Source organism: Macaca thibetana, chromosome 5, assembly GCF_024542745.1.
Source record: "Macaca thibetana thibetana isolate TM-01 chromosome 5, ASM2454274v1, whole genome shotgun sequence".
NCBI lineage: Eukaryota > Metazoa > Chordata > Mammalia > Primates > Cercopithecidae > Macaca > Macaca thibetana.
The window spans coordinates 101,251,356-101,276,142 of NC_065582.1; the positions used below are offsets into that span (position 1 = coordinate 101,251,356).

General features: G+C 38.1%; 2 protein-coding genes across 5 annotated transcripts in view; both read right to left on the bottom strand.

Moving 5' to 3' along the window:
• SPP1 (secreted phosphoprotein 1) overlaps positions 1 to 24,787 on the bottom strand; it is an 899,378-nt gene that overhangs the window by 288,698 nt on the left and 585,893 nt on the right. The window lies entirely within an intron of this gene.
• On the bottom strand, positions 1,614 to 15,515 carry DMP1 (dentin matrix acidic phosphoprotein 1). Of its 2 annotated transcripts, XM_050790473.1 has the most exons (5): positions 15,432 to 15,515; positions 9,121 to 9,195; positions 8,588 to 8,635; positions 6,407 to 6,439; positions 1,614 to 3,981 (listed from the first exon to the last, which is right to left on the bottom strand). In XM_050790473.1, exons 2-5 carry the CDS (start codon positions 9,172 to 9,174, stop codon positions 2,644 to 2,646), a joined length of 1,473 nt encoding a protein of 490 aa, XP_050646430.1. In that variant the 5' UTR covers positions 9,175 to 9,195; positions 15,432 to 15,515; the 3' UTR covers positions 1,614 to 2,643. The 2 variants fall into 2 exon arrangements, with proteins under 2 accessions (XP_050646430.1, XP_050646429.1); XM_050790472.1 differs by lacking the exon at positions 15,432 to 15,515 and having other exon boundaries at positions 9,121 to 9,377.

Consider the following 24,787-nt stretch of genomic DNA (forward strand, 5'->3'; position numbering starts at 1 on the left):
CATGCAGGGGGCATTCGAGAAGACAAAACATCCCAGGATCCAGGAAGGGCCTGGGGGCAACAGGAGAGTCAGGTCCAACTTACAGGCTGGAAGTTGATTATTTTGCCCCTTAGCACCAGGAGCTCCATAATTTTCCATTTTGTGTGCCACATTAATGGGGTTTAGCCCACTCTCCATTTCTGCCTCTCTGTGTATTTCCTTCTGTTTTTGTTCTAACCGCTTTCTGACATCTCTTTCCCTAAATATTCAAATTTGCAGAGAAGGAAAATAAGATTAGACTTCAAGCCCCCATCATCCGCGTTCAGGCAGAGCCTTTGCAACATGCCTCCTTGGAGGCTGCCAGCCAGGCTCGCCTCATATCAGGTGCTCATTCTTTCCAGTTCCCTATGGTGAGGTGGGGCATGTGAGTGGTTAGAACCTGGCCACCTGTGCCTCAGGCAACCAGGAGGTCTGAGCATGGGGCAGTTCTTCTTAGGAGGAGCAATGGGTTGGCAGGAACCTGTAGGTTAATGGAGTCAGATAATGAATCCAAGTGGAGACCCCAAATAGCGATATTGGATGGGCTCCATCAGAATTTCCTGGAATCCTTTTAGAGATGTGGAACTCTGAGTCTCACTCCAGACCTACCAAATTAAAAACTCTAAAATTTCAAGGGGAAGTATTAGAGAATAGCACACACACACACACACATACACACACACACACACACACACGATTTCTAAATCTCCCCAAGTAAACACACCTTTGACCTTGTGAGGGAACAGAGAAATTGAAGGATGGGAAGGGTGAGACTGAAAGTTAGAAAATCTTCTTGATTCTTTTTTTTTTTTTTTTTTTCTTTTAGACAGGGTCTTGCTCTTCCTTACCAGGCTAGGGTGCAATGGCACGATCTCGGCTTACTGCAACCTCCACCTCCCGGGTTCAAGCGATTCTTGTGCCTCAGCCTCCTGAGTAGCTGAGACTACAGAGGCGTGCCACCACACCTGGCTCATTTGGTATTTTTAGTAGAGACCGTGTTGGCCAGGCTGGTCTCAAACTCCTGACCTCAAGTGATCTGCTCACTTCGGCCTCCCAAAGTGCTGGGATGACGGGCGTGAGCCACTGCGCCTGGCCAGGAAGTCTTCTTGATTCTTTTAATAATTTTGTGGGGAATTCTGAGGTACTCTAGTGGAAGTGTGGGTAAAAACACATCTGTAAAGTAGAAGTGCTGAGATGAAGTCATTTCTTTCAAAGAAATAAAAATATAAGGAATACGGTTCTCTGTAGCTTCCAGAGCTTACACAAATGAGTCTGAGAGACCAGCAGGAACTAATGTTAAGCCTGAACATCATAAACTTTTAGTGTGGCCTCAAACAAAAATTGAGAGTTTGCTTCATTTTTCTCCCTGTTCTGTAACAGGTATAATTAGTGAAATATCATAAGCAACACATAGTACTTTTATCAAATGCTACCTGACTTACAAATAAAATTTTTTCAGCAAATAATTTAAGAAAATCTTGCATTTTAATAGGAGGAAGGTAATGAACAATTTGGGAATGCTTTAAAGAAAGAGTTGCTTAACATAAATAAATCCTAATAATCAACACCACGATTACAAATAAGCACATTTTTTGGGGTATTGTAATCTTTATTACAAAACAAGTATTTTATGTTGAGGTAATATTTCAAATGGTATTTAGCAAAAAATCAATAGAATCTTATATACAGAATTTTTCTCTGTAAAGGACTCAGAGAACAGTTTTTTTCTAGCATTGCACACAAACTGATTTTAGAAAAATAAAGCTAAAAAGTATCCATGTAAAGAGGAATTTCTTTCTCCCACTCTTCCCGACCCAATCCTTCTTATCATCACCAGTGATCAGTAAGGTGATGTTTATGGGAGTTCTACAAAAAAAAAAAAATGATGAATTGGTAAATTAATTGGGAGAAAAATACTTTCTTATCCAAAACAACTCACTGTGCCATAATTTCAAAGTGCTTTTGCAAACTAAGTATTTAATCCTATAGAATTTACTATTATTTATCCCAAGAATAGAATTCCCCAGTCTCCAACGAGGAAACCCTGTGCAACCTTCCAACTCCAATGTCTTCTGCTGTGAAGCCCTCCCTCGTTCTCCAACACATTGGTCACCCTTCTCAGTGCTTCCAGATAGATATCGTGTTCATAACTCTGTTTTGGCACTCACCATACTGGGTTGTAACAATTCTTGTTTCTCTTATACATATCCCTCTTTAACTCTGTAGCTTTGTGGATCCTTCTATAAGTTCCTAGGAGCAAGAAGCAAGTCTTAACCTGCTTTACATTTTCAACACCTAGCACAGTGCCTGGTACATCATGGACCCCCAGTTGCTTTATTTGTTAGGTTGATGAGTTAGGAACTATCTCAGCTGCAAAGTTATCATGCAGATCCTTTCTTGCTTCTAGCCTCTTTGGATGTGTTCTGGTGTTACTCCACAGTATTTAAACCTCTATGAAATGATGACACCCTAGAAACAAGTGTAATGTCCAGCAATTCCTTTCAGGAAAAAAATGGCATCTGGTTATTCTTTTGATCAACACATCAATAAATTATAGTTATCATGATACACCTTCAAGTCCCTAAGACTCCTTTATATGACAACTGCTTCTTAGGACAGCTGATGCTAATAGCCATCTTGGCAGTCATTATCATCTTGCTCCCCAATGGGTTTGTTGTGATAGGCATCAACTGTTAATTTCCGGCTCTCTATCTCAATGTTTTTCAACTGGCCATCTTCCTCACTGCTTGATTCGCTCTCCGTGGAGTTGCTATCTTCTTTGGATCTGCTGCTGTCTTGAGAGTCACTGTCGTCTTCCTCAGACTGGCTTTCCTCACTCTGACTCTCTGTTGAGGTGCTATGAGACTGCAGGCCTTCTTGGCTGGAGCTGTTCTCATCCTCGGGGGACTCCGGGCTTTCCTCTGAGAAGCTGAGGCTCTCACTGGATTCGCTGTCTGCTTGCTCCTCTCTGGATTCACTTTTTGAGTGGGAGAGTGTGTGCGAGCTGTCCTCCTCGCTGGAGTCACTGTCTTCCTGGTCTTCTACATGACTAGTTGTGGGGTCCGGGTTGTCTCCTCTGGACTCACTCACCACCTCTTCCTGAGACTCACTGCTGTTCTCTTGAGATGGCAGGTTGCCTTCTTGGCTGGACTCACTGCTGGGGCTATCTACCTTTTGGCTGTCTTCCTGGGACATATTCTCCTTGCTGTCTTCTTGAGAGTCACCCTTGCTGTCTCTCCTGGGTTGGCTGAGGCCAGCATCTCTGGAGTTACTGTTTTCTGTAGAGTCACTCTTGACTTCTTCCATTGTGTTGTTGTCATCAAATTCACCTCTATCATCTTCCTCTGAGATGCGAGACTTCCTAAAAATTTTCCTACTGGGATGCTCCAGCAATTGGCTGTTACCTGAATCTTGAGTGTTTGCTTGCTCACTGTTTTCTCCAGATTCTTTTGATTTCATGCCTGCACTGTTCATCCTGGAGTTTCCCCTTTCACTTCTGATGCTGTCTGGGTCATCACTCTGCATTCCCTCATCGTCAAACTCAGAGCCGTCTCCATGGCTGCTCTCCCCATCGCTGACACCTCCCACCCAGTGCTCTTCACTGTCACTCTCAGGCCTGCTGTCCACCTGGTCCTCATTGTCAAGTTCCCTGCTCTCACTGGTGATATCCTGGGCACTGTCTTGCCCTTGTGGGGCACCCTCTTCACTGGATTGTATGGTGTCATCAGAGTCCTCATCACTTCCCAGTCTGGAGTTTCCTCCTTCTTGTCTGTCTTTGGGCCCTGGACCACTGTCATCATCGCCAAAGGTATCATCTCCACTGTCATCTTCATCGTCATCTTTATCATCTACTTCTTTTCCTGTGCTCCTGGAGAAGCCACCAGCTGGCCTATAAATGTATTGATCATCATCAGATCCCAGGCCCTCCTCTGACTCAGTGCTGTCACTGGGGTCTTCATTTGCCTAGAATTTGGGGTTAACAGATATGGTCATTATTCCAGGAACTGATAGAGAAGGAGTTATCTAGAGCCTGTCTAGTCTTTCTGCTTCCTTCGTCCTACGTCCCCTCCTCTAATGGTCAGTTTTACTGACCTCTATGGTCAGTTTTACTACTCAATAACGTCTCCACCAGAGCTTAAACAGGAAGGAAGAGAAGTTGAAACTCAAGTGGTTCCATTTTACATAGGCACACTTCACTCAATGCTGCTAACATTTTCTCAAAAAGCTTTCTGGAAATCACATTTATGAAATTCAAATCATACTGTATATATAATTCCTTTAAAAAACAAAAACAAAAACAAAAACTCTTGGGCCGGGCACTGTGGCTCACACCCGTAATCCCAGCAATAGGAGGCCGAGGTGGGTGGATCACGAGGTCAAGAGGTCAAGACCATCCTGGCCAACATGGTGAAACCCCATCTCTATGAAAAATACAAAAATTAGCTGGCCATGGTGCCACGCACCTGTAGTCCCAGCTACTCAGGAGGCTGAGGCAGGAGAATCACCTGAACCCGGGAGGCAGAGGTTACAGTGAGCTGAGATCGAACCACTGCACTCCAGCCTGGTGGCAGAGCTAGACTCTGTCTCAAACAAACAAACAAACACAACAACAACAACAAAACCTCTTAGGTAATTGTTTGTGAATTAAAGAGTTGGTTTATAATGCTCATGCATGAAAGTGTTTGGTGTAAAACAGAGTTTTCAAAAATAGTGAGTGATCTTAAAATGACCCCAATTTTTTTTCATCTGGAGGGAAAAATGTACTAGGACAGGAGGATAAAATATTTAGCTAAAATGAAAATAAAATATTATAGTAAGGTATATGCCTCACCCAAACCATGTTTCTACCTCATTAGTACAACCAGAAAGTTGCCTATAGATGATTCAGCTAGAAGACACCAACTAGTATGACCACCAAGGCAGCTTAGTGCTGAGTGGGAAGTCAGAGAGGTGAGGCCTGTAAGCAAAACAATTGGATGCACTGTACCAGTAAGGAAGGACAGTGAGTCTTCACACATTATGCTCCCAAAATATCTGCTCTCTTTACCATACCCTACAACAGAGCATACCTGCTAGTTTTTTGTTTGTTTGTTTGTTTGTTTAACACGTCCCGACTGATCAATGTCTGAGTCTGTAATTGGGAGTAGTTGTGTATATGCTGTTGACTTCTATTCCTAGCACTGGAGTTTGATGCTGGTATGGTGGAACTGAGCATGGGTTTAACCTGCTATACCTCGTTAACCCAACTCACAAGAAGGAATTGCAGGAATCACCATACTTCATTAACCCTTTCTCAAGCAGGGATTGCTACCGTAACTTGAGAGCTTAGAGACCCTTGAGGCAACAAATCACAAAGTCCCCAGCAAACAGCATTTCCCCAGTTCTATGCTTTTAAATTTCTAGAATGTTCCTTTGATAACCTCAAGTAAATAGGGATAAACAGGCTAATAATTCATCTTCCAACTCTGGCTAAGTGTAGAATGCAACATGGAACAAAGTTTTGGGGAGAAACCTGGTTCCTGGACTCTCTGGAGTCCCACAGGATTGAATTTGGTTAAAACAATAGCATAGCTAAGAAAGTAACAACACTTAGTCTTAGAAAAATGAAAAAGAATGCCAGCTTTAAGGGATATAAACTGAGTCTGCCTTTCTCACTCCCAGAGCCCGGTCCCACAGATGGGACTATTTTTAAAGAGAAAGTCATTAATGAAGTAATTGTTTTACTTAAAGTTTCCTCAGGGCTCTCCTGTTCTGTCTTCAAGCAGGACCCTTGACACAGAGAAGTTCCCAGGCACTTCTTCACCTGATCTGAACTGCTCCAGTTGTAAAAGCAACAGTTTAAGTTGATGAGTAAGTTTGAAATGGTCAATGACCATTTGTGAGTGCGTGTGTGTCTGTGTGTGTGTATTTTTTAACTAGGAGAGACATTTGGGGCTACAATGCCAGCAATCTAGCCTCAGTGATGAAAATAAGATGAATAGCATGTCTGCATGTGAATTCTCCTTACTCATTTTTCTCTTCTTATTTTATGGGACTCTTTAGCCAGCATAACTCATAGTTAGAAAATATTATATTTAGAACTGTTGCCAGGTAATTTAATCTAACATCATTTCCTTCCATTCCTAAGTAGCCTGAAAAGTTAAGAAAGGTCTGTTTAATTACGTGTTCCTCTGGGTTAACTTTACTTCCTTTCGATGACTCACTACTCTCCTGAAAGGGGAAAAATGTTTATTTTTCTTTTTAGTAATTCCTTAGGAAATAAAAAAACATGATACACATCAATTGCTTCCAGTCTGGATTTCCTACTTTCAAAATTGTAAAAGGCAATGGAAAGAGTGTTAAAGTTGCTTCATGAGATGTTTATGACAAAAGTAAATGAGATAGTTACCAAGGGAGGTGTTGGTGCCTGAGTCAAATGACCCTGCAAAAAAGGAAAGGAAGGAAAACAGATTACCCCCTCACAGATGGATTTCATTATTGTAATTATTTACAATAATTTTAGGATTATTTTTAGTTTCTTGGTAGAGATCTTACATTTACATGAGTAATTAGTGTAATTTTATGATGAAATAGTTCAAAAAGGAAGGTAAAATGACTAATGGCTTGAAAAGATCTTGGGATATAAGAGACCTAGACGATGTTTCTATTTCTGATATTTCATTTACACAAATAAATATGCTGTCTTTGAACCTGGCCGTTCATACAACCTAGAGGAAATGTAACACATGAAAAGCAGCATTGAAACTCAGAATCCAGATTTAAGTCTCAATTAACTCACTGGTCTTGGTTTTAGCCCTGAGAACCAATCATCTTGGTGTTAGCACGGAAAGTCATGTGTTGCAGGAAACCCCTAAGTTCCAGGTAAACCGAGATGGTTGGTTACTCTAGGTGAAGGTAGGCAATTCACTTCATGTGTCTGACCCCCAGTTTCTTGTTCATAAATTAAGGAAATTAACACCCACTGTGCTTACCCCACAAGGTAGTTATGAGGGCGAAACCAGCTAATGCCTATGGAAGTATCTCGAAAACTATTTATTCAACATGATATAAACTAAAGAAAAAATCCATTTGAGAACATCCATCATATAAAATTTAATAGTAAAAAAAACTGAATTGAGAAAGCCATTAAACCTTTCTCAAGTCATGTTAACAGCCCTGGTTTTAAAAACAAATGCTAAGTCAGAAATTTAACTAGTCATACTTCTGATTTATTTCACTATCTTTAGTCTCATAAGCACTATAAGAATGCCTTAGCAACTTCTGGTACCCCTCCCCACCACTTCTCCCCCCTGCCCTTTGAGGAGGGCAAAGTCCTGTGTGGAACACCCAAGGCGCGAAGTAGAGCAGGGAGGAGCTGCTATTGATATGTCTTCAACGTGCGTCTCAGCGGTGCTGGACTGGGGATATCTCCTTAGAGAAAGGAGCTATAATCACTCTGTCTTTGGCCTGCGACACTGCAGGCAGGCACCATGGCAGGCTGTGCTCCAGTCAATTATCATTTGGAATTAATGGGTGGAAGGGAGCAAGACATTGTTATTTTTCTCATGCCAAGGCTAGACTTGAGAACAGGGCATGTTTGTGTGTCTCTGGTTAAATGAGAGAGAGGATCTACAGTGTCTGCTTTTAAATTAACCAGCCTATGGATATCTCTGAAGAAAGTTCATAACAAATACTGTGAATTCTATTCCAGACTCAGGCATGGACAAGACCCCACCTCAGGTCACTGACATTATCTGGCCACCACCAAAAGCACTGGGCCCAAGCTTTATCATATGTAAAAGCCAGTAGGAAACAAGGTAGTGAACAAAATGCTCTGATTTCACATAAGATTTTAACCGTTAGTGCCAATCTTGAGAATTTTCTGACCTCTTAGATCAGGCTCCCTCCTGAGAGGGAGTAACACACTGGTTAAGAATGTGGATTCTGGAGCTAGAGTGAGTGACATAATCTCAAAGTCTGGCTCTAACACTAATTAACCACGTAACCTAGACAGATTGAGTTACTCTCTGTGGTCAGTTTTCTCATCTGTAAAGTGAGAATAAAACATAATGCCTAATTCACAGAGGTGTGAAAATTAAGAAAGTTAATATACGTAAAACACTCAGAACTGTGCCTGGCAATGATTCTTCAGTTATTGAGAGTTAATAATTCTCAATATAATAACATGCCAGCAACATTAGATCTCATGCCAGAGACCGTAGTGTCCTCTCATTCTTCTTGCTTTTCTCACCTCCCAGGACTTGACCTCTTGCCCACCAGATAACTCTTGTTAAAACAGATTTCAAGTCATAATATCTCCTGAAAACTCTTGGTTCATTGTCATGCATCCCCTGGTACTATTATGCACATCCATTACAAGAAGAAAGCTAACAGAAAATATGCTTCCTTGCCAGAGTTATATACTACTAACTTGGAATCGCAGCATTATTTTCATCTATGAACTCTATAGTTTAGCTTATTAATATGCTCATGAAGTCATTAGCAGTTTCAACATTTGCAATAAGTCAATTTGGTTATACTCATAATAAATTAAAATTAAAATATTTCAAAAAGTCATATTTCTACTCACCTTCCATTCTTCAGAACTCTCAGATTCATTATTTTGATACCTGGCTACCTAGAAAATTTAGTACACATGGTAAATCCAAAGAGAAATTTCTGAAGCAACAGTTATTAACACTTTTCATACATAGGAGTAGGGATAGTCAAATTTTAGGCTGCATCAGAATCACCTGGAGGCCTTGTTAAAACACTGATTTCTGTTTCCTATCCCTAAAGAGTCTGGTTTAGCAGCTCTGAGGTAGGGTCCATGAACTTGGATTTCTAACAAGGTCCTAGTTGATGCTGATGCTGCTGGTTCCGGGATGACACTTTAAGAACCACTGCTTATAGGGAAGAAAAATGTGAATGATATCTATATGAATGGCAACTGAACAGAATAAAAAACAACTTAAATGAAATTTCTTAAGAAAACAGCATTCTAAGAAACTACTATTTTTACTGGACTGGAACATATACAGCCATCTTGGTTCATAGCCAATGAAAATCACGGAGTTTTAAGTATGAAAGGGTTTTTTCACATATCCCTACCCTAATACTTACTGGGAGAGCGCAGGATAATCCCCAAAGGAACGTGAGCAGGATGCTGATCTTCATAGTTGGGTGTGATACGTCTACCTGGAATGAAGGACATAGATGTTTCTCTCCATGTTAAAGAAATAAAGTAGCTTCAACTTTTTAACAGTTTCTTCTTATTAACAATTCATCCAAATGTCCGTGAACTGATGAATGGATAAATAAAATTTACTATATCTATAAAACAGAATATTATTCAACCATAAAGAGGAATGAAGTACTGACACGTGCTACAGAATAGGGGAACCTTGAGAACACTATGCTAAGTGAAAGAAGCCAGATAAAAAGGCCGCATTGGAATGCTTCTATTTACATGAAATGTCCAGAACAGGCAAAGCTACAGAGACAAAAAGCAGATTAGTGGTTGCCCAGAGCTTGTGCAGATGGGAGGTTGAGGGGTGACAGCTAATGGGTACAGGATTTCTTTTGGAGGTGATGAAACTGTTCCATGTATCATAGTGAAGGTTGCACAACTCTGTGAATATACGGAAAACCACTGAGCTATACACTTCAAATTAGTGAAGTATGTGGTGTATAGATTATAACTCAACAAACTGGTTTTTAAAAACCTCACTCCTAAGAAATAAATTGAAAATGTTCCAATGAGGAGATCTACAAACACTAACACATAAAGTATGATAAATTAACGAAAAAGTAAAGAAAGAGGAATACAGAAATTTCTATCCATTCACTTTTACAATAATTACGCAGCTTGGTATGGCAGAGCACCCTAGCAAATGTATTCTCCCTAAAAACTACACTTATTGACACCAGTGATAGGTGGTGGGCATTTGTTTTCACACACACACAATGGCTTCTAAGTCACGTTTATGACTGCATAACAATGTCTACACAACATAGATTGTTTTCGCTTTTTTTTTAATCTACAAGAGATGTGCTAGAGTAGGCTGCATATTACAACTTCAGAAAGTTCTTAATATCTACTGTGACACATTTAATCATACATTATACATGATTATGCTAAATTATTTTTGCTGGCATTCACAGTACTGAAGGATTCGGGGAAGATTAGAGGTTTGGGATACACTTGTAAATCATGCAGAAAGAAACATGCCAAATCAAACTGCTTTTCTGAAGGGTAACTTCATTTCACACTTCAAGAACTGTTGTTTTGGAAAACACTTTGTTCTGTATTTAAAAATAGATGTACTAGATGCTAAAGTAAAAATTTATTGAAATGGTTTAAGGAACGCAATTTACCCTGCACTAGTAAGCCCTGGTAGCTGCCTTAGCATACTTGTCCGATGAACTTCCATATATTCCACAAATAATCCTGCAAGTTTATTTCACTTTTGTTGATTTGTTTCATTTCTTTAAATGTTAAATGTATACCGTGAAAGGAAAATAAAATCTTGGGACCCCAAACTCACTAAGCCAAAGGGAAAAGTCAACCTAGGAACTGGGTCACTCAGATCTGCTTCCCATTTTGTTCTTAAAAAGATAGCTACAGGGATAAAAAGCTACATACCTCCCTCACAGTTTTCTCACAGGGAAATTCCTGTGGGCCCTGAGATCTCTACCCTAAAACAGTCTGGCTGAATTTCACCGTCACCATGTAAATTAACAGCTTACCTTCACAAGTTCAGGACAAAGGACAGAACTAAAAGTCATTCCTCTTCTTACCTGAGACAGATGCATGTCTGACAGCTTCCTCTAGTCTATGTTTACTTTATCTTATGTAAAAATGCAGATTCACTGAGCATGAGACAAATGCATAATTAACTATTCCTCTACCCTTTCACATATAAAATCTAGGTTCAGTGAACACTAAACAAAGACCCAAAGGAATGCAACCACTTGCCTCTTTTATCTACCCATTCTTTTTATCCCCTTCCTCTTTCTCCTATTGTCTGCTCTTTCCCCTTTAAATACTGAAGTCCTCAGACTCTCTTTGTAAAGAAACATTGACCATAGATGTTTCTGGTGGTTTTGTGTTCCTTTTTCCCAAATGTATCCTCAATTTTGACAAGATAAGTCTCCAAAAAATAATTGAGAATCAACTCAGTCATTTTCTTTGATTTGCAATAGTTTACTAGTGTAGCAACTCAGAAAACAATACTCCACAATGAAGGCCTCAGAAGCAAAAACTTCTCTCTGACCTTCCCCTGCCCTCCTATCTCTGGTCCCTCATTCTCCCCTGAGACTAACCATAGAAACTAGAATCCCTCTTCCCAAAGGCAGGTTATAGAAACCAGAACCTCTTTTCCCCAAAGCCAGCAATAAAACCTAAAAATATTCCCCTAAGTCCCCCTGTCTTTCTGTGTAACAACTGGCCATAAAGAACTTCTCTGACCCACCTAGTTTAATTGTAGGTCATAAGACCCCCATTCCAGAGAAGGTACTGTCCCATATCAAGAAGGAAGAAATGCTGCACAGAGACGCCAAGAAGAATCTGGACAGGCCTGGCTGGGCCACCCGACTTGGTCTACTAGTATAAGGTTAAAACCTTTTTGGCCAATCATATTTCTACATGGCTGCCCACATTTTGTTGGACATAAGCATAAAGATGGACAGTTTCTCCTGTATCTTCAGGTCTTCGTTCTGAAGGCTCCTGTGTCACATAAAAATAAATTTGTGTTCCTTTTCTCCTATTAATCTATCTTTTGTCAGTTGATTTTCAGCGAACATTCAGAGGGTGAGGGGTAAGTTTTCCCTTGGCCCCTAAACTAATGATAGGAGTTAAAAGCCAAAGATTCTCAACCCTAAATGTATATTACTCTCACCTGGGAAGGGTTTTTAAAATGCCAATGCACAAATCCCATCCCAGGGCAATATATCCATTCACTTGGGTGGGCACAGGAATAGGTTTGTTTTTAAAGTTCCACAAGAGATTTTAACACTTGATCTAAGAAATAAAAATTAGCCAGGCATGGTGGCACGTGCCTGTAGTTCCAGCTACTCAGGAGGCTGAGTGGGGAGAATTCTTTCAGCCAGGGAGGTTGAAGCTGCACTGAGCCATGATCCTGCCACTCCACTCCAGTTTGGGTGACAGAGGAAGACCCTGTCTCAAAAAAAAATTATATGTATATGTATATGTACACATATACACACACATATATATGTATTGCATATATATACATGTGTGTATGTATATGTGTATACACATATACGTATGTATATGTATATATGTATAGATGTGCATATACATATGTACCTCTGTATATACACACATATACATATATGTATGTATACCTGTATATGTATATATGTGTGTATACACATATATGTATATATACACATATACATATATACATATGTATATATACACATATACATACACAGGTATATATATGCAATACATATATATGTGTATATATGTGTGTATATATGTATAGCACTCAATAATGCCTGAATATGCTGAATATTATCTGAAACATTGGGTTCAAGAAGTCATTTAATCTTATTTTTAATGTATTCAAGAAAATAATAGAAATCCTAAGATAAGGAGCCTGAACAGGCTTCTCATTTCTACCTTCACACAACTCAAACAACCTCTCATGTATATTATAGGCATTTTCTCTCCTCAGCATAGTTATTCTTAATTTGTGCTACTTTCTTTATTCTAATTCAGCATAGTGTATATCTGTCCTTATGTTTGATACTATCTTAATTTCTTTTAAAAATCCTTCAATTAGTATCAACAAAGAAAAACATATGAAAATACTTAACTATACCAAAATCAAGCTTAATTTAATAGATGTTACTTCTCTTTAGATCCCACAATCAAAACTGTTTTTTAAATTTGTTAGGTTTATTTCTTCAGGAAAGCAAAATTTTCTCAAATATGATATTCTCAAAATAATCCTGTCAATGGTTTTAGCTTCACAGATCAAATGAAAATTAGATAGCTCACCATTTTAATTTTCAAAGTGAAATTTGAATAGGGTTATAATTTCATGATTCTCTGAAAACTAGCAAATGTTAGAGCCTTGACAGAAGGTCAATGACTATTGAATTCTCTTGTATTTTCTTTAGTTTCTCTCATCTAAATAATTAGAAAATTGGGGATGCCATTGTGCATTTATTCTAAACCAATGAATGTTGTGTTTTTTCCCAAAGAAGTGCATGCCCCTAGTGCTCAAGTTTCTTAGGGATGGAAGATTCTAAAGCATAAGAAAGATGCCCTAACTTGCTCAGGATTCCAGAAATACTATTTAGCACCCTGACCTAAAGCAGTAATTTCCCAGATGCAAGTCTAGTAAACTAAAATAAAAGACACCCTAGAGTTCTGAAAGAGCTGATGTTGCCACCCAAAGAATATAGTCCAACCTTAAGCATTAAAGAAAGTCAGATCTTAAACCCCATATTAGGTTTGCATTTGGTATTTTTGATAAAAATAATTGTAATTTTGTGAAGTGCTTTCCAAACAAGAGCTCCAAACTTTTTATAAACATTTTGGCTACTATTCAAAAAAGAGTAGAAGCAGATAGGCAGTAGCCCTATTCTGAACAGTAATTGTGAACCACAACTACAAGTCTGCAATTAAAAGTCCAGAACTTTGAGTTCTTCTTCAAGGATTGGCTAATGTTATTTCTACGTCCCACCGGCTGTCATTCTACAGTGAGATGACATAAGAAAAGGAAATCAACAACCTGAGTTCCATCCCTTTGGAAGGCAGTGTATTAGAGAATTTCTGACTTTTTGAATTGTTTTCATAGAGTTGAAAAGAGCCAAATGTTTAGAATGTGGAGAGGGAAACTAAAGTCAAGACTTCAGATGTAGCCAAAACTTCTTTGGGCTCTTAAGTAAGGAAATTTGTTCTAGAATTTTCTCAAGGTTAAGATACATTTGTAAAATATATGTCTTCTTTTATGTAAACCAAAATGAAGGAAATAGGCCAAAGGAAGAAAATAAAGGTTTGAAAAGTCATAGGCTCTTTTTTCTTTTGGAAAACAATTCATCATATTAATTTGCTTTGTTTGTTATCTTCAAGAACACAACTGAATGATACATTCATTCATTAGCAGTCAATAAATATTTATGAACATCCAATGTGCTAGACACTTTTCTAGGTGCTGAGTATACAGCAATTTGTAACAATAATAAAATAACCTGGTTTTACAAAAGTAAAATTACCCTGAATCCAACTAACTAGAACCTGCTAGAATTTGTTTTCTTATTACTCTTTGAAAATAGAGTCAAACTTGGCCAGGATATGAACTCTACCAGGAATCCAGAGAAACAAACAAACCAAAAAAAATTTCCAATTCTTCCTATTGTAAGTGTCTTAAGGTCAATTACAATGAATCCAATATTATATGCTTTTAACCACAGGAAAGTAACTTTGAGGTGCCCCCAAAATTAAATATAGATTTGGAAGGCCTCTAAGCACCTGAGGCACGTTGTTTTACATCACCATTTTCAGGTAGATAAGTGGACTAATACCCTTTAGAAAACAGTTTGTTCACATTTTTAAACAAGGTTAAAATAGGTTAGTCAAGCCTCAGTTAAACGGAAAGTATGGTTAAGCACAAGTTACTGCTCTTAAGGAAGATAAGTTGCTGAAACACATGGACTCTTCTAAATGTCATACAGATGAAGTACAGTAAATACAGTACATAAAAACACATATGGACAGGAACATATACACAAGTTCTCTACACTAAAAAATATTTTTAAATGCAATTATAACTAACATTTATTGAATTCTGACTGTATCCAAGGCATCATGCTAACGTGAATACCCAGTTAAACAATACAAAAAATGTAATGATCACACCCTCAGTTATTTCAGTAGTTTAATCATCTTTTAGTTACTTATGCAGTTCATAAAAAATATTACTAGATGCTCTCTAGATGAATAACATTACATTTTTTAATTTAAAAAAATTATTTTGAAAGTCCTTCCATCCAGTTTAGATTTTTCTTCACAATCTTGTAGGCCATAAACATTCCCATATTCATGAAACCTAAATGTAAAAGTTTTGTATGTTTTGCTAATTAAAACTAAATTTCAAAATGACTTTCCATCTGCCTCCTGTTCTATAAACTTTCCCTTTTAGAAGCATCATGCAGAGATCTAATTAAAGCATTACCAAGAAAAACACCTGGCTCTGTTGACCTAACATGTCATTTTAATATCATTATTTACTGTGGCATAAACAACAGGCACAAAAATATGAACTGTTTTTACCCAAAGCGCAGCTCTCCCATCTCTCTCTACATGATATAATGCCTCAAACATGTATACATATTTAATATTTTCCAAACAATCAGCAAAAGTCATTTTAAAAAATTAAATGATATAAATGGCTTACCCTCCTTAGTTCACAAAGACTTTTTTCAAAAAGTCTCAGAAATCAGGTTGACATTCTCACGGAGGAAATCTATGCCCAATGAAGCCACTCTTGTGTTGATATTCTGGACACTTCTCTGATGGTGCAGGAATTTAAACTCTGCTGCAGCTCTTCATAGCCAATCAACCTCAGCCTGGGGGTGACTGACATCACAAGGTATCACCGGGACCCCGGTACACCCACACTTCCTCCAGCTGGCAGAGGCAGATTTTCCCTAAAAAGCTCTTGTGGTTCCCAAATGACTAGACTAGTTTCCATTAAATTGAAGATCTTCCCAAAGCTTTATTTTGATTTCTAAATATATGTCATTCACATTCAGGCAGGCTTATGAACATTATAAACAATGACAATGTCTTCTACCCACCGACAGATCCCAGCAGACCCAAGGATGGGAAAGGCGGAGGCAGGGGTGGGTAGAAAGTTTCCTGTTAATGTACATTTCCAGGTTGTACATGGAGAAAGCTACTAAAATACTAGTTTCTTAAATTGTTGGTTTTGAGAATATGGGCTTTTATTTCTTCCTTTTTCCTCTTTTAACAACCTCTACTACTCACCTCCTTTTCCTCCCATCTCCCCACTCCCATATACACACAAAGATCCCAAACTCCTACTCATCTAATAAAGCATCCACTAAAGTACCCCCCTTAGTAACTATAGTGTTATTTAAAAAATTTAAATCTAACACTTAATCATTTCCCCTGTTTGCCACATTTTAATGACTCTTTGAAATCAGAATTGGATTAAGAGGAATTGTAGTTGGGTAGCATCCAAGGAAACTAATCTTGAAGGAATTCTATGCCACCACTGAAAATGTAATGAAATGGATAAAATGATATTTACCAAAACATTTTCGAGGAAGTGTACTAAAAGTTGTAGGGAGCTGGAAATGGGTTTGGCAATTTCCAAGGCGTGTGTTTAAGTGACAGTAGGGTGACCACTGAACAGGTATTTAGAGAATACGAGCTGCTAGACCTTAATTTCCCCAAGAGTAGGGATGTTTACTTGTTTACTGGTCTATAATCACATCAGTGCCTGGATACCTAGAACAGTTCTTAAGCACTCAGTACTCTTTGAATGACTGAATGGATTGGCTGGAAAATTAGCCAAACTATTAACTTGATTACAGTATCTGCATAACTCACTGTGACTTTTTTAAAAATGCTTTAATTGTTAAAAAAAAAAAAAAAAGTTTAGCTGATGCTCCTAACATGGATCTAGAAAATTAGAGTGCCCAATTTATTCAGGCAACTAATGTCAGATATATGGATTGTCAACGTATTTAGTATGAACTATAACATGGTGAGGGGGTGGTGTGCACAACAAGGAAAGAGATGTCTATTTTCATTTAGGGTTGATTAGAAAGCCAAAGTCCATATGGGGAAGCTATAAATTCCCTGTGTTTTGCTCTGGTTCTGAATTATACTCTCTGATGGTTTCATGGGTCTTGACTGAGATCTATGCTAGAAGAACCTTATAATCTTATGACAGAATTGGATTCTGGGCAGATTTGGGCAGATCGCATTACAAGACATTATTTTAGACTCTCTTCAAATCCCTGCATAAAAACAGAGGAGCAATTAAATAACAACATTAAAAACTGTGGATAACATTTACAATAAAACCAGGCATTTTCGTTATCTATTGCTATATTAAAAACCACTTCAATATTTTGCATTTTAAAACAACTACCATTTTGTTATCTCTCACAGCTAGTGCTGTAGTCATCTGAAGACTCAGTTGGGGCAGAACATTTCAGATGCCACTTTCATAGTTGTTGCCTGAGAGCTCAGTTGGAGCTGTAATTCTGAGCACTTCAGTTCTTCACATGGCCTCTCCTTGGCTTGGCCTTCTCACAACCTAAAGGCTGGGGGCCAAGAGTTCCTAGAATATCAATTTTCCATATTCTGTTGGTCAGTCAGTCACATGAAGATCTCAGATTCATAAGAAGAAATACTCTGTACCTTTTGGTGTCAGATCAGGATGCGTATGTATAGGGAGCAGAGGAAATGTTGAGGCCATTTTTGATTAGTTAACACCCTGTGTGACAAGTTATATCCACTATCTCCAAGGTGACTAAGGACAAACGACCAAGTGCCACAAGACCTAGAGAGTCTATGCAGGAGTGAGCAGAGGGAAGCAACAGGAAATCTGATGAACATAAGAACAGCAGAACCCAAAGCCATCAAGAATTATTGCTGATGGGTGCCAATGGTTCATAACACAGCTGAAGGATCTACAGCAGTCTAGCCCCTAAGGATTCTGAGCCACTACAGCTGCTTTCTAAGACAGACTCACATAGAGGAGAAACTTCTGGGAGTGGAATAAAAATTGCACAGGATATAGACAACAGAGAAAACATAGATAAGTATGGGAGAGGGGAATGCAAGAAATCTTAGAAAACTGCTATTTTTTTTTAACATAACATGAAAGCAACAGAAGAGGGAGCCGTGTGAAGTTTGAAAGTTACCCTGAACTTTCTAAAAGTACAGAAAACCCAATTTCATTATAAAACAAACAGCAAAAAATCTATGAAGGTTAAATCCCATAGGAGCAGAATAACAACCTGCTAGACAATGAAAGTTTGCTTAGAAGACATAATTAAATAATAAACTAAAACCATAAGTTTCTATTTTTAAAATAGCAAAGAAGTATCAAGAAAATGACACAATAGGTGAAAAAAAAACATGGAAACTATAATAACTCAGAAAATAAATATCAGGACTCAGGAAAATGTTGGAATAAAAGAAAAAAATTATTTTAGAAATGAAGACTAGTCTAGAAGGACCACAAAAGAGAATAAATATAATAGGTAATTATTCAATGGAATTAGAAGGCAAAAAAGAGGAAAGTATTTTAAATTTAAGAAAATAAAGAAAAAGTATTTGGGAGAAAGTCACATATATTAAAGACTGGCAAAGAACATCCAAATTACAGATTATAGGAGTCCTAAAGAAGATAACAAAAATAAGAGAATAGCAGAAGTACTAAAAAACAAATGAATAACAAATACATCATCCAAGGAAGTTTCCCTGAATTTAAAAAAAGAAGATTAAAAACTCTTATTTCAAGAGCATATCAGGTACCTGAGAATATGGGCCCAAAATGACCAACATCAAAACGCATTCTAATAAAATTACTGAACTTTGAAGATAAAGAAAAAGTCCTTTGGGCTTCTAGGCAAAAGCAACAAGTGATTCGTAAGGGAAGGAATATTAGATTATCATTAAGACTTTGACAGTAATGCTTCATGCCAGGAAAAATAAGGTAATATATTTAAGGCATTCAAAATAAGAAAATGTGAAGCAAGGATTTTGTAAGTCAGCAAAACTGACTTTTAGGTATGAAAGACTAAAGCAAACTGTTATCAACAGGCAAGAATTCAAGGAATATTATTTCCTCAAACCATTGCTGGGGAATCTACTAGATAAAGAGCTTCAGACAGCCAAAATAACTAGAGAGGCATTGTCACAAGAACAGGTGATAAGCATAAAACATATAGTTACTTGCAGAAATGTAATTAAGTGAGGCTAAATGGGAGACAGCACAGTATATAATGATTAAATACTTAGCATTGATATAGTGCAGCTTTTACAAAGGTGGGGCGAATGGAGAGCATATATGCAAAAATAATTTCAACTGTTCTCAATAATTATACTAGTGATGGCAGTATTATTGTTATTCTGAGAATGTTGTATGTGTAATGTGGAATAAAGCATATTAGCAATTTTGAATTATTCTCTTTCTTTAATCAATGCATCCATGAGAATCAGGATTCTCAGTGTGAAAGAAAGGAGATACAAATTTGATACAGAAGTGTAAGTGCCCTTTGGGAGGCCGAGGCCAGCAGATACCTTGAGCCAGGAGTTCCAGACCAGCTTGGGCAACATGGTGAAACCTCGTCTCTACAAATAGTACAAAAAATTAGCAGGGCGTGGTGGCTCTCACCTGTAGTCCCAGCTACTCAGGAGGCTGAGACAGGAGGATCGCTTGAGCCCAGGAAGTCGAGGCTGCAGTGAGCCATGATCATGCCACTGCACTCCAGCCTGGGTGACAGAGTGAAACCCTGTCTCATAAAATAAAAAATAAAAAATTAAAATTAAAAAAAAAAGAGTAATGTCCTTAATCCAGTAATCCTGAATTTAAATGGAAAAGATTAGAATTTACTCAGGAATTATTATAAAGACACATGCACACAAACACACATCCCACATGTGTATCTTAGCTCTGTCGCCATAGAGACTAAAAACACAGTCGTAGCTAGGACCCCTAGAACCCGGAGTGTGATCTAGCATCTGGGGCCCGTTGGGAAATTGGTTGATCCCAGGTCTATGACCCAAAATATGCAAGATGAGTTTGGAACATCTTGTCGTCCCAGATTCCAGGACAGCTATCAAAGATTACCAATATTCTGTCAAAGGACTCAGGAGCCAACTCGAATAGGCCTCTACTGGCCAAAGATAGAGCAATGTAGACTTTAAAATAGATAATTTTAGATCTCTGAGTTCATAATGATGTTACAAAAATGAAATAGAATACTAATTGATCACCTTGGGATGATAACAGGAAGCCACTTCATGACCTTGAAAACTTGTAAGTAAGTGGAAAGAATGAGGCATTTGTGTAGACCTTTATGAATTAAACCAAATTAGACGTGAGGGGAAGCTTATCTTTGTAAAAGAATTGTGTGATGATTAATTTTAGGTGTCAACTTGACTGGATTAAAGAATACCTAGAGAACTAGTAGAGCATTGTTTCTGGGCCTGTCTGTGAGGGTGTTTCTAGAGGAGCTTGGCATGTGAGTCTGTGGACTTGGTGAGAAGGATCTGCCCCCAGTATGGACAGGCAATATCCATTCTGCTGGAGACCCAGATAGAACAAAAACGGAAACGGAAAATGATTTCCTCTCTCTCTCCTGGAGCTGAGACACTCTTCTTCTCCTGCCCCTGGACATGACAGCTCCAGCTTCTGTGGCCTTTAGGCTCCAGGATTTATACCAGCCTACCCCTCCCGACACCCAGGTTCTCACACCTTGGGCCTCAGACTGAGAGTTACACCATCAGCTTCCCATGTTCTGAGGCTTTCAAACTTGGACTGAGCCACACTATCCTCACCACAGGGTCTCCAGCTCGCAGGCTGCATGTTGTGGGACTTCTCAACCTCCATAATCACATGAGCCAATTTCTCTAATAAGTCCCTTATCAATTAATATGAGATATATATATCCTATTTATACACATATACGTACATATCCTATTATATATATTTATATATCCTATTCATATAGGATATATACACAGATGTATATACATGCACATATATCCTATATAAATAGAACATATAAATATACATATGATAGGATATATAAATACATATAAATAGGATATCTGTATATATGTATATATATAAATATATGCTATATATAGAATATATCTGTGTGTGTATATACACACACACACAGATATCCTATTATATATATGGGATATACATGGATATATACAGATATATATATGTATATGTGTATACATATCCTGTGTGTGTGTATATATATCCTATGTATATGTCTCTCTGGAGAACTCCAACTCTATATATATAGCTGTGTATACATATCCTATATAGATATAGATATATATATGGAGTCGGGGTTCTCCAGAGAGACATATACAGGGGTATATCTGTATATGTCTATCTTACTAGAATATGTTTCGGTGTTGGTTATGTAATATTATTATGAACTCACAGATTTAAAATTATTTGATAGGTCTCAGTCTGTTGCAATTACTATCTATCTTAAAGATTACATAGCTCCATCTTTGGCCAGTAGAGCCCTATAGGAGCTGGCTCCTGATATATATCTCTGTATATGTCTCTCTGGAGAATCCTAATACATATTCCAATTAATGAATTAAAAGAGCCAGGCACGATGGCTCACGCCTATAATCCCAACACTTTGGGAGGCCAAGGCGGGTAGATCACGATGTCACGATGTCAGGAGTTTGAGATCAGCCTGGCCAATATAGTGAAACCCCATCTCTACTGAAAATTCAAATAAGTGGCCAGGTGTGGCAGCAGGCACCTGTAATCCCAGCTACTCGGGATGCTGAGGCAAGAGAATCACTTGATCCTGGGAGACGGAGGTTGCAGTGAGCTGAGAACACACCATTGCACTCCAGCCCTGGTGACAGTGCGAGACTCCATCTCAATAAATAAATAAATAGAAAATGAAATAAGTCACCATTTTACAACTCGCAATGAATTTATCCAGGCATTGCAAATCAATGTCTACTTCACTCATGAAAAAAAGACAACCACACTATGTGGTTCCTGGTGAAAGAACACAATATCACCTACAGTCTGTTAAAGGGATCAAATTCGTTGTGATCAAACTTCTGGATCCAGTCATCAAGTTTCAGGAAATACAAATAGCAGGACTATTTTGAGTTGCATTACATATGTAATCAGTAACATTTAGACTGTGGGAAACTCTACAATTCAAATACTCCAGGTTCTTCAACAGATAAATTATTACGAAAAAAAAAATTAAAAATTGAAGTACAGTTTAAAAGATTTTGAGACTTAAAATACGCAGCAGTCTTTTTTCAATGGGCAAGACTAAATTATAGTGTCAAGATCACACACTTGGGTAATAACACTGTAAAAAAAACAAAGTCCAGGAAATGATTTCTATAAAATTCAGGATGGTTGTTACTTCTTAGAAGGTGTTTCATTGCGATAGAGCAAGAGAGGAACTCTAGCATGAGTTCTCGACCTCTATCTCTCAACCTGGGTGGTGATTTCAAGCATATCTTTCATATAATAACTCACTGAGCTACAGATTCATCTTGTGGAACTTTCTGTAACTGAAGTTATTTCACAATAAAAATTTTAAAATATATTTAAATCAATGTGTGTGTGCCTTTTTTAGAGGCAGGATCTCACTCTGTTGCCTAGGCTGGAGTGCAGTGGTACAATCGCAGCTCACTGCAGCCTCGACCTCCTGGGCTCAGGTGATTCTCCCACCTCAGCTTCCTCAGTACCTGGGGCTACAGGTGTGCTCCACCACACCCGGCTAATTTTTTTATTTTTTGTAGAGATGGGGGTTGGTCTTGAACTCCTGGGCTCAAGTGGTCCTCCTTCCTCAGCCTCCTGAAGTGTTGAGATTAAAAGTGTGAACCTCCACACCTGGCCAGTTTTTTCATTCTTAATGATACCAAAAACAAAACAATGCGCACGCGCGCACACACACACACACACACACACACACACACACAAATTTCCCAACAATGAGAATATTAAAGAACCAATTCATTATTTTTGAACTTTACCTAAATAAAAATAATCAAGCATTTATCCTCTCTTTCCTTTATAAACTATACCACTGGGTAACAAATGAGAAGTTTTTCTTTACAGACATAAAATTAGAGGATAGGAAGGAACTATAAAATTAGAATATCATTATTTTGCAAACCCAAACTGAACTGCAAACTCAGTAAAATCCAGACTGAGAAAATCTATAGGATAAACAACTTTGTTTCTTCAACAAATAAGTCGCAAGTAAGAGAGCAAGAAAGAAAGTAGAACCTACAGATTAAAATAGAACTGAGAGACAAAGCAATCACTTATAATATGTGGATTTTATTTGTGTTCTAATTCCAAAAAAAAGCTGAAAGAGATGACGGTTACAAAACAATTGGAAATGTAAACCCTGACTTGAAATCTGAAGATTTTAGAGAATTCTTTTTGTTTTTAGCATGATAACGGTATTGTTACATTTATTAAAGATTACTTAGCTTTTTTTTCCTACTTTTATTTTCAATTCAGGGATATATATGCAAGTTTGTTACATGGGTACATTGCATAATGCTGAGGTTTCGGGGACAAATGATTCTGTCACCCGGGTACTGACCATAGTTCCCAATAGTTAGTTTTTCTATTTTTTCTTTTTTATTATTATAGTTTAAGTTCTGGGATACATGTGCAGAACATGCAGGTTTGTTACATAGGTATACATGTGCCATGGTGGTTTGCTGCACCCATCAACCCGTCATCTGTATTTTAAGACGGACATGTATTAGGTATTTGTCCTAATGCTCTCCCTCCCCTTGGCCCCTACCCCCCAACAGGCCCCAGTGTGTGATGTTCCCCTCCCTGTGTCCATGTGTTCAACTCCCACTTATGGCTGAGAACATGCGGTGTTTGGTTTTCTCTTCCTGTGTTACTTTGCTGAGAATAATGGTTTCCAGCTTCATCCATGTCCCTGCAAAGGACATGAACTCATTCTTTTTTATGGCTGGATAGTATTCCATGATGTATATGTGCCACATTTTGTTTATCCAGTCTATCATTGATGAGCATTCGGGTTGGTTCCAAGTCTTTACTATTGTAAATAGTGCTGCAATAAACATACGCATGCATGTGTCTTTATAGTAGATTGGTTTATACTCCTTTGGGTATATACCCAGTAATGGGATTGCTGGATCAAATGGTATTTCTGGTTCTAGATCCTCGAGGAATCGCCACACTGTATTCCACAATGCTTGAACTAATTTACACTCCCGCTAACAGTGGAAAAGCATTCCTATTTCTCCACATCCTCTCCAGCATCTGTTGTTTTCTGACTTTTTAATGATTGCCATTCTAACTGGCATGAGATGGTATCTCATTTTGGTTTTGTGTTGCATTTCTCTAATGACCAGTGATGAGGAGCTTTATTTCATATGTTTACTGGCCACATAAATGTCTTCTTTTGAGAAGTGTCTGTTCATATCCTTTGCCTACTTTTGATGTGTTTTTTTTTTTTTCATGTAAATTTGTTTAAGTTCCTTGTAGATTCTGGATATTAGCCTTTTGTCAGACAGACAGATTGCAAAAATTTTCTCCCTTTCTGTAAGTTGCATGTTCACTCTGATGATAGTTTCTTTTGCTGTTCAAAAGCGCTTTAGTTTAATTAGATCCCATTAGTCAATTGTGGCTTTTGTTGCCATTGCTTTTGGTGTTTTAGTCACGAAGTCTTTACCCATGCCTATGTCCTGAATGGTATTACCTAGGTTTTCTTCTAGGGTTTTTATGGTTTTAGGTCTTACATTTAAGTCTTTAATTCATCTTGAGTTAATTTTTGTATAAGGTGTAAGGAAGGGGTCCAGTTTCTGTTTTCTGTATAAAACTGGCTAGCCAGTTTTCCCAACACCATTTATTTAATAGTGAATCCTTTCCCCATTGCTTGTTTTTGTCAGCTTTGTCAAAGAGCAGATGGTTGCAGATGTGTGGTGTTATTTCTGAGGCCTCTGTTCTATTCCATTGGTCTATATATATGTTTTGGT

Bases quoted from the DNA above. Each gene is read 5' to 3' on its own strand.
- DMP1 (XM_050790473.1), bottom strand. From the start codon at position 9,174: ATGAAGATCAGCATCCTGCTCACGTTCCTTTGGGGATTATCCTGCGCT. The intron at 6,440-8,587 runs GTGAGTAGAAAT...CCTTTTTTGCAG, and splicing joins AGAGTTCTGAAGAATGGAAG to GGTCATTTGACTCAGGCACC. The intron at 3,982-6,406 runs GTAACTATCTCA...CCCAAATTCTAG, and splicing joins AGGCACCAACACCTCCCTTG to GCAAATGAAGACCCCAGTGA.